This window comes from Tachysurus fulvidraco, chromosome 2, assembly GCF_022655615.1.
Source record: "Tachysurus fulvidraco isolate hzauxx_2018 chromosome 2, HZAU_PFXX_2.0, whole genome shotgun sequence".
Classification (NCBI taxonomy): Eukaryota; Metazoa; Chordata; class Actinopteri; order Siluriformes; family Bagridae; genus Tachysurus; species Tachysurus fulvidraco.
In genome coordinates, this window is record NC_062519.1 from 27812955 (window position 1) to 27824009 (window position 11055).

At 38.3% G+C, this 11055-nt stretch overlaps 1 protein-coding gene across 1 annotated transcript; it reads left to right on the plus strand.

Moving 5' to 3' along the window:
* The first annotated feature begins 512 nt into the window (after positions 1 to 512).
* On the plus strand, positions 513 to 10869 carry hdgfl2 (HDGF like 2). Its single transcript, XM_027169617.2, has 16 exons — positions 513 to 727; positions 1922 to 1998; positions 2731 to 2869; positions 3236 to 3406; positions 3743 to 3865; positions 4472 to 4540; positions 4636 to 4816; positions 4976 to 5057; positions 5450 to 5759; positions 5841 to 5959; positions 6146 to 6213; positions 6345 to 6415; positions 7520 to 7621; positions 8060 to 8213; positions 8578 to 8701; positions 10018 to 10869. The coding sequence occupies exons 1-16, from the start codon at positions 656 to 658 to the stop codon at positions 10112 to 10114; spliced, it is 1959 nt and encodes a 652-aa protein (XP_027025418.2). The 5' UTR covers positions 513 to 655; the 3' UTR covers positions 10115 to 10869.
* Positions 10870 to 11055: the final 186 nt, after the last annotated feature.

The window sequence follows — 11055 nt, forward strand, 5'->3', positions numbered from 1 at the left end:
CTTATTATAAGAATAATGCACACTGCTTACAGGTTGAGTTACTATTCTTACTGAGCTTTTTTGTATGGGCATTTAAGGTGAGACCATGGTTTATGGAAGTAATTGTTCCTGTATATGAAAAGCTATGCTTATCCGAATCCTCTTCATAACCTTTTGAACCACTGAAGGAATTCTGAAATCATTTTTAAGTGTTACAGCTCATGGCCCAGAGATGACATGTGAGCCTATTATTTGTTCTCCACTGTCAAAATTACACTATTATTATTATTATTATTATTATTATTATTATTATTATTATTATTAATATTATTATACATTTTATCCTGTAAATAATATAAAAAATAAATAAAAATTGGAATTACATGGCCTGAAATTTTTCCAATTAATTAAAAATATAATCCAAGCTCTGGACACACTGTAAAATATGATTGGCTTAGAGCAAGAGTGACAGGCGACCTTGCCAATCAATACTCTCAGGTAGGCGGGACATCCGTTCTGTTGGTGTCGGTTAGCGGAAGCTGGTACCGGAACCAACCGCCTTAACCTCGCGCTGTGGAGGTTTCTATGGTTAGGTTGAAGACGAGTTTACAAACAGGGAACAACACCAGAGATTAAGCTTAAAAAACACCAACACGGAGCGTAAAGAAGCGACGAAATGCCGCACAATTTCCGACCCGGGGATCTCGTCTTCGCGAAAATGAAGGGCTACCCGCACTGGCCGGCTCGGGTAAGCGAACACAAACCAAGTGGACATTTTAGGCTTTGGGACGCTTTTGCATCTTTCTCCCACCTGTATTCCGAGTCACACCGTCTCTCGGGTTCCGATTGGTTCGTTGGATCCGGCTTTTCGCGCGAGGATTCGCTCTTTGCTAATACCTAAAAACCTATTAGGTGATTGGCGTGTGTACAGTGCGATCAGCCAATCACGAAGCTAGAGGCGGAGCTTTTCGAATACGGGTGGGAAAAGTATTCTCTAAATGAAGTGAACTCCGTGGATAGCGTTAGCATTCTTATGGTGCACACACGCACACACACACCCCCCCAGCTAGACTCCTGACTTCCCACGATTATGGCCGTATCTTTTTAGGTTGTGCTTTTGTGTTTTTTTTCTACGCTGCATAAACGTTGTGGTGTAAAAGTGGTAATGCTACCTGTAGATAAACGCAGGTAACAGGCTAACTAGCTAGCTTCAGCTGTGTATAAAAAAACCCACGAGAAGGTTGCAATGCAAAACAAATAAGCCTTATGGAGGAACTTTCCTCACAGCGTATTGAGAGAATTATAACGGGTTTTATATCCAAAGTACTTTGTGTTTCATGCTTGGTTTATTTGTTGTTCAAATAAATATCATCAGCTGGAGAATTCACTCGTAACGTGTTGTTTGTTTTCAGGACACTTGTGTAAACTTTCCCTCATTTTGTCTTGAATTTGCATTCGCTTATATTCAGTAGCTGCTTGTCCCTGATGTGGAAATATACAACTGAGCCAGAAGAGAAGACTACATCAAATTAAAATCCTGAGGATACAGTGGTTACTGAAACAGTACTGTTGAGATTCTAATCTAATTTCATCTTCATCTGATTAGTTTTGATCAACCTGTTCCTCTGAAAGCCTCAGATTCTTGTCCTTAGCCGTTGTAGTCCATCCACCTGAAACAATGGGATTTTTTAAATGCTTTTCTGTTAACCACAGTTACAAAGAGTGTCTGTTTGATTTACTGTAGTATGTGTAGTCTTGGCTTGAACAAATTTGACCATTCTTCTCTGACCTCTTCAACATGGACAACAAATTGCTGCTCCCGGGGTGTTTTTATTTATTTATTTATTTATTTTGAACTGTTCTGATCCTAACAATGTAGATGGTGAATATATATATTTGATAACATTGTAATACACTACATATTTTGTCCCGTCTGTTCCAGATTGAAGATGTGGCTGAAGGGGCTGTAAAACCGCCACCTAATAAAATCCCGATCTTTTTCTTTGGCACTCATGAGACGTAAGTATTCTCTGGAGTAACCGATCATTCAAACGTGTTTTCTTGTCCTGTGTATTGTTTTGATATTCTATTAAATCATGGACATTCATGTCTGAAACTTTATTGGATTAGAGTCAATTCTGGCTACTTTCACATTCCCAAAATTCTGTTCATGGCTCATGCACAGACCTATAAGACATTATGCCATCACACATCTGGTCTCACATAATGGGTTAGTTGTAAAGAACACAGCAGCACAAAGTAGCTTCACTGAAATCCAGATGTTGGACCGTGTTTAAATCCCCAGTGAACCAGACGTGATGGTAGGAATGAAAAACTCTCAAGGAGCCATTTGGGGGGTGGGGGTGGGGGTGGGGGGGTTTGCTCTAAGGACCCAGAAGGGTATCTCGTCTTTTGGGTGACACTGGATAATGAGAATATAAAGCCTATCCACAGTTAAATATAAAGCAGAATTAAGTGTGTTTAAAGTGTGTGTAAGCATCAAATGGCATCTTTATCATTATAGCAGCAGTTTTTTGGTACAAATCTATGGAATCTATAATGAAATCATCTGGTGTTAATTAGTTGTGTGACACTTGCTGAATTTAGATATCACTTAGTATACAGCTATAAAAGTGTAATAATGTAATGAAGTTTGAAGTGATTTGTATTGATTTGCAGATACTTTAGGCAAACGGGGCATTTCATGATCCTCGTGATTTATTTATTTATTTTTATCTGCCTCCAATGTAGAGCCTTCCTTGCACCAAAGGACCTCTTTGCTTATGAGAAGTACCAGGACCGGTATGGAAAGCCAAACAAAAGGAAAGGTTTTAATGAAGGATTGTGGGAAATACAAAACAATCCACATGCGTCATACACAGCACCAGCTGTAAGTAGCCCAGTCTTATTTATATTTTATTAATTAATTGTCTTCTCTTTGATCTGCATCTCAGACCACTAGTACTTGTTGTGACGTGATTTAAGTGTTTCAAAATCAGGCTAAATTCTTATGAATGTATAAACAATAAATAATTAATATTCTGTAAAATTCAGCAATATTTTCGAAAAGCCTACTCACCTATGCTATCTAGTTCAAGGGTCACATTTCTCTACAAAAACAAGAAATAGCAACCCTAGAAATAATTTACTTGATCCCGTTCAAAGGTCATATCACAAAGACAACAATATTGTTAATTTATTGTTTATCAAAACATCTTTCTTAATTAGTAAATTAACTGAACTGCACAATGCTTAGCCTGCCAGCTCATCTGAGAGTGAGGACAACGAACCTGCAGCAGGAAGTGATGCACAAGAAGATGAAGAGGTGGTGGTACCAAGTAAAGCCGAATCAGGAAGTGAGGAATCTGACTCTGGAAGTGAAGAACAGGGCAGAGGAGCAGTGAAACGGAAAGCTCCAGCATCTAAGGTAGCCGAACGCTAACATACTATCTTTTGTGGAGTTCTACTAAAAATCTTCTTTAATGAATGTGGATAAAATAATGTATTTTCTTTCTAATCTGTGACCCTGACCATGTTGCAGCACCACAAGGTTTTGCCCAAAAGTGCTGCAAATAGTTGCATTTTCTTCAGTCTTATCTGACAACGATGAAGGGATACAGTGTTGTGTTCGTGGTTATAATCAGACAATTGTAATCAGAATATTGTGGATTGCTAACTGAGAATGATTTACATTACTAGTTCATGTACATGTCATTTGAGGGACATTGTTTTATATTTTTATATATTTATTATTTTTCTGCAGCGACCGCCAGCGAAAAGAGGGAGAGCATCATCTAGTGAGCGAGATGAAGAAGAAAGTGTCTCTGTCTCGGAGCCAGAGCCTTCCCCCAGCTCTGAATCAGAATCTGGCAAAAACAGTGACCAGGTATCTCTGTGTACACCAAGACTAAAATGTTTCAGTTCTGCGCAATAAAACTGACCCATTTGCTACTGTCATTCTTCAGCTCTCAATCTCCCCAACAACGAATCGGCAAACGTCACTGTTTTTGGAATTTATTTGTATCAACTTATTCCTGCATCAGCAGCCATTTGTACACCACACATTTTTTGTGCCATGTTCAACTCCAGCCTCAATGGCTTTTGCAAACGATCTGAAATTGCCCCCTCTGAGCTGCCATGTGCCTCCAACCTGACTTCATTTCAGCTGAGTGGGGATGGAGTAGTGCGACTCAAACAATCTTTCACACAGCATTGATCACAACAGAATTTGTGATACCTCTCTGTTTAATGCTAAATGATATTTAATGGTCCGTTAAATCAAAACAATCAAACAAAAAAAGAATTTTCCCAGCATAGGCTTGAGTGTATAATTGCCATCAACTAGTCTGAAGTATTTTCAGATTAAAAATGTACGTTTAGCTGTTTACTTTACATTCTGCCACAGTTTTTCTCACAGCTGTGTTTTTTTCTTTTGTACTTCAGCACGAGAATCATAGCTTGTTGTATATAATATTATTTGTGTACTTCTCAGGATTTTACTCCACAGAAGGAGTCGAGTGGCCGGGGAGGTAGGAAACCTGCAGGAAGAGGCAGGAGGAAGGTGGGAAATGTGACAACCATCATATTCAGAGTCAGGTTACTTGTTCAAATTCATATCGATGTGGCTCTCACCGTATATTTTTATGTCTCTTATAGAAACCGCCCTCAGATTCTGAGTCAGACTCAGGATCACGGTCTGATCATAAGCGCGACAGAAGTGATTCTGAGGATGTGAAGCCACGGCCGGCCATCTCTGGATCTGAATCTCAGTCTGGATCCAAGTCAGAGTCTGAATCAGATCCTCCACCCAAGAAAGCTCCACAGGCACGCAAGAAAGGTAAAGCCAGCAGTGGTTTGCCAGACATAATTTAGTTTAGTGAATCAGTGACTTTCTTGATGGCCAGAGAAGCAAAAAAAAAAAGCCTCTTCTATATGTAACAGAGGCTAAAGATGTACAAGGGCATATTAACCTGTACATGTCTATGTATGTTTTCAGAAAAACCACCACAGAAGGCACGTGCAAGAAAGCCCAAACCAGCACCGGAAAAAGCTCCTTCCTCACCTTCAGGCAGTGACAGGTGGGCAAGGCTTGTTTTATTAAAAATGTTTTTCTTGTTTCCCAGAATAGATCAACTTGGGTTTGTGAGTTGAGTGTAAACTCTGTATGTTTCTATTCAAATCACATGTTCATAACATACATAGTAGTATCTATATTTATGTTCATAATCATGTTATGGTCATGTAGCATGTATTAGCAGAAGAAAACCATACCCTGGTAACCAGATCGGACCGTCTACATATGGAATGTCCATTTGGGTTAAAATATACCTGCAGTGTTTAAACGCATAAGCTGTGATTGTGTTTTCTATGTTGTGGTTCGGATGTTTTGGGGCAGAGGAAGCACTTGTCCACGCCCATACTTATGCACACATGTAAAACTGAGAACAGTGAGTTGTTTTTGTTTTTGCAGTGACAGTGATTCAGATCAAATCAGCGACTGGAAGAAACGAGACGAACAGCGGCGACGGGAGCTGGAGGAGCGCAGGAAGAAGGAGGAGGCAGAGGAGCTTCGCCGGTTAAGGGAGCGAGAGAAAGAAGAGGACGAGAAAAAGAAGAAGGAAAAAGAGAGCAAAGGACGGAAAGAGGATGACAGCAGCAATAGTAGCAGCAGCAGTAGCTCAGACGAAGGCGCAGACGACCATCCTCTCAAGAAGTCCAAGAAACCACCACCACCTCCTATCCCTGCACCATCAGACTCTGATTCACCAGCACCCACTGAGGCAGGATTAAGCTTAAAATGCATTCAGTTTTCAGGTTGTGAAATATTACAGATTTGTCACTTACTTGATTTTCCTTCTCAGGTAAAAAAGACAGCTAAACGTCAAGATGGCCAGAAAGGCAGACAAAAGAAAGAGGTAAAAGAGAAAAGGGAGAGGAAGGAGAAGAAGATGCAGCGATCCGAGGAGAAACACAGAGCAAGGTAAGAAATGGAAATATTTGCTTCTTCTCAAGGCATGCCATCTCTCCCACCCTGAGAATGCAGCCAATTTTGCTTTCTCTGTGCCCAAATATGGATGGATGTGACAAATATCTGTCTTTTTTTTTTTTTTCATATTTTCATACTGAACTGAATTTTGATGCTTTCTGATCTGCCCTTCTTTATAAGTTCTAAATCCGAGAAGCCAAAACGACGATCTGAGCGTCCACCTGAGAAAAGGGTCGAGAAGAAAAAAGGTACATTGTTTTGCACCATTTTCTCACCACCTAATTATCATTTGTATATGGACCTGTATTCTATATAATCCTTTTCTCTTACTCTACTCTACTTCTCTACTTTTGTTTTTAAACCTGTTGTGCCTCTTCAGAGCCATCTCCAGAAGAGAAGCTCCAAAAGCTGCACACAGACATTAAGTTTGCACTGAAGGTGGACAACCCTGTAAGTTTGTTACCTTAATTATTAAAAACTTGTAAATATTTCAGCTGTTTTTGAATGACCAACTCTTACCCTCAATAGAAAGTGATGTACATTTAAGGAAGGGATAAAATACAGATGTGCTGTCATATATAATAATAGAAAATAATCAGTGATGAGATGATATAAAAAAGCAATTTATCACCGGAATTTTATCAGTGCTGAAAACAAATGACATGAAGGACGTCAAATGTTTATCCATTTATAGTTACATTTTCATGCTACATTTGCTGCAGTTATTAATTATAGCAACTATAAACTGCTATTCCGGGGGGCACGGTGGCTTAGTGGTTAGCACGTTTGCCTCACACCTCCAGGGTTGGGGCGATTCCTGCCTCCGCCTTGTGTGTGTGGAGTTTGCAAGTTCTCCCCGTGCCTCGGGGGTTTCCTCAGGGCACTCCGGTTTCCTCCCCCGGTCCAAAGACATGCATGGTAGGTTGATTGGCATATCTGGGAAATTGTCCGTAGTGTGTGAGTGAATGAGAGTGTGTGTGTGCCCTGCGATGGGTTGGCACTCCGTCCAGGGTGTATCCTGCCTCGATGCCCAATGACTCCTGAGATAGGCACAGGCTCCCCGTGACCCAAGGTAGTTTGGATAAGCGGTAGAAAATGAATGAATGAATAAACAGCTATTCCCTGACTATCCTCTATTTTGTTCTCTCATTTGAAGTCAATTAAGAAAAAATGCACCTTTTCTGGTTACAGATGTATCCTTATTTTTTTCCCCCACAAAAGCCTTTCTGGTGTATGAAAACTTTGAAATACAGTTTTACCTGACTGTTACAGAGCACTGACACTGGAGTCTCCTTCCAAAAAAAAAAAAACAGGCCATTTTGAAAAACTTATATGGGGCCCTGTGTAAATTGATAACAGGTTAATGTTTCTATAGTAACAAAGTGGAAAACATAGGGTTAGGGTTAGGTACTATTATTGGATAGAAAGTTTATCAACACTTTCTGACAAACCTGCTGGTTGTATTAAAGCAGAATGGCCTTTGTGCCTGGAATTGTGTTAGTGGTGGTTTGTTTTCCATCAGTAATTTTGAAAAAAATAATGTCTTTGTTTCAGGACATTGAGAAATGTTTACAGGCCTTAGAGGAGTTGAGCGCTGTACCAGTCACAAGTCAGATACTGCAAAAGCACTCTGATGTCATCACCACACTCAAAAAGGTCTGCTTTCCCTGTTCACCTATTGAATATATCGCAAATCTTATTTAATCATTATAGAGCATTATAAAATGATATTTAAACATTTAACAATTTATGATCAAATAATAAATGCAATGTAGACTTGATTGGCATTATGACCCATACAGTACAATGTTTGTTTCAAATCCTATTCTTCATTGAATTGTGGGAGGAAAAATATACCAGTACATTTGTATATACAACCCTTTTTATTATTTTCTCAATTCAGCTCACAAAGTGAAGGTTTTTTTTTAGACTTGATTATAGCTATAGTATATGAATTTAGTTATTCTGTACATTTACAGAATGTGTTACCGAGACATATTTGTCATTTAACTGGCACCTAAATAGATGAAGTAGTATGCTGCAATGTTTGAAACGTCCAGTGCAAACTCAGCTCAGTCTCTCTTCAACTTGCAGATTCGCAGATACAAGGCCAGCAGTGCAGTAATGGAAAAGGCTACGGAGGTCTACAACAAGTTAAAACTCCAGTTTGTTGGGAAGTTGGAGCCAAATAAACCAAAACCACAGGAGAAAGGAGAGGGGGAGATTAAAACTGAACCACAGAACACAGGTGCTCTTTGATGGTGACGGGCTGTGAACACATTCTGTTGATTTCATTCCAGTTTTCTACTTTCTTTGTATAGTCTCATACAGCCACCTAAAGTTGTAGGTCCCGCAGATCTACACTATGGCATTGCAGCTTGCTAAAATTGCTAAATGTATTTGTCCTTGGTCCTAAGTGCTCTGTTCTTTGTTTGTATTGTGAAATACTAAATTCTGTTTATTAAAAACTAAAGTTCCAAGAGAAGGTGATACTTAATGTGAAAGACAATTTATAATGTGCATGGAAGCAAACTATTAGCTTTTAACTTATTTCCCATGTTCAGGCCATGTTTGGATTTACAGCGATGTATTTCAATCTCGTTTAACACAAGATACCAAACCGGTGAATGGAGAGTCGGAAGCTGAGAAAAAGGACATGTCTGAAGGTGAATCTAAGGATCCAATGTATCCAGAGCAGGAGGAGGAAAGTGACCACAAATCACAAAACAATGAGAGGTAAATAATGAAATTTTACTTACTGTAAATATATACACAGAATAATCTACTAGATAAACTCACTGGTATGCATCGTCTTACCACCTGTTTATTTTTTTCATCATGAAATACAATAATCAAGCAAATGCCATCTTTGTTTCCCCCCCTCAAGTCTCATAACATACACCATTTAATTGTTTTGTTTTTGTGATAATGAACATTAAATTATTTTATTTCTTCATCGTCATTTTGTCTTTGGAAATGTATATACTTTAGCATTCCAGTGGCTCTATCCATTGGTTTATTAACTGTTATTGTAGGCTGTCAAAACAGTTGTGATTGGTTTGAAGAGCTCAAGGTCTCTGCCTACACAAAGGGAATCTCTCTTGATAAAAATCCTTAAATGAATGTCAGTACTGATTCTAGAGAATGTGGCAGTTATTCTTTAATTTTAACAAGCATTTCAATTCACACTAGCTGTATAATAAACACAAGCTTTAGTGTTGTGCTTCTTTTACACTGCATAGTCATTTTCCTACTATGATCTGTATGGGAATCATAAAACACATAGAATGTTACTGAAGTCACACAATCACACTTTCTATACCAGGGGCTGTCAATTCAGAAACGTTAATTTGAGAAACTAAAAAGATACTGTAACAACTGAAAAATGCATGGTGACATTAAGGACAATTATTGATTGGCCATCCTAGGAAAATCATTCACAATTCTGTGATGTTTTCTGTTCCTCTTATACCAATGATTACAATTTGTAATTTATTGATGAATGACAGCTTGTGTGGTTTTTTTTTTTTTTAAATAATTTTTGGTATTTAGTTTTATAGGTAGTTTTACATATAGTTTTGATGTTTTGGAACATCTTCAACCAGCTTTTTTTTTGTTCTTGTTTTTTTTCCTGAGATGGCAGAAAGCTTACTGTCAGTGCTTTGACACTAAAGACAGAGGACTAGTTGCTTTCTGGTTTGTCTGTAATGAGAGAAACTCTATTAACAAGGTCCTCTGTCTCCCATGGAGGAAATCTTTATCATTACTGGAGATGACTTGTATACATGTTCTATAAATTCTTCCAGAGACCTTTACTTTAGCCTTGAGTATACATTTTTATTCAAGCACCTGTCCATTAGTTATTATAAAATTATAAGTTTCATCATAATAGACCTGCAATTTGAATTACGGCCAACAGTTTTGTCAGAGCTGCTATTATTGAAAATGATGCAAAAAGATCTGGCCAGTAAGAATCAAGGAATTATATACAACGGTGGGTTTTATGTGATTGCATTCCTGTGTGCTTATCACTAAATGGAACCTTATTTCAGGCCTGGAGCGGACAGCCCTGCTGAGCAGCACTCACAGATGACGGAGGAAACAGATCACACGTCAACAGCAGACACAGAGCCTCCACTACAAAGCTAAAGACCTGAACTGCTCTTTTCTTAGCTGAACTGAGAATTTGGTCATTGATTTGTGTACTTTGTGAAGACGTTCTCCTTACTTGAGACCTCATCGCTCTTTTACACATGTACACGCTCTGACTCTTTCCTTACATTCGTGTCGGTTTTGTCTACCATTTATAAACACCTGTTATGATGTTGTATATAGAATTATACAAAAGTTATGCCCAGTAAGAACAAGGTCAGCAAGAGCCTTGTTTGTGTTCAGTGTGGCAATGACCCTGCGCTAAATGATGTTTAGTCGTAGTGATGGAGTCAATGTTATTTAAAAATGCTGATATTTAAAAGAAATGTCCAGGCCCTGATATGTGTGAAAATGGTGTCTTTGGTACTTAGTAGGCCACCTTTTGTTAACCAGACTCCATCCCTTTTTTTCTTTTTTGTATATAAAAAGAAAACAAAAAAACAAATACTTTTTTCATTAACCGAAACAATATGTAAATTGAGCCACACAGCAGGAGTTAATGAACTATTTTCATACAGTAGTGCACCCGAATTTTAACCAACATGCAGTATGATTTAGTGATAAGGGGCTTAATTCTAAATTCTACAGAGTGGTCCTGCTGTCTGTCCAGTCTTCTCATTATTAATTCTATGTCTGACGCTTGTCTTGCGTGTATAGATGTTTTTAGTGCAAATGTAAACTGGTCAGACCATTTTTACCACTGATGGACATGGAAATAAACGTCAGCATGGTGGCCCTAATAATTCCATTTATTTATTTGTTTGTTTTTTCTTTTTATATAAATATATAATTGTATGTGTTTTAGGGATTTGTTTGACTTGCCTGAGGAAATAATAATAATAGACAAATATTAATCATCTATGAATATAAACGCAGATAAAATACAATGTAAATATTGTTTAGAAAGTATTAGAAATAATACCAACCACAGTATTTTT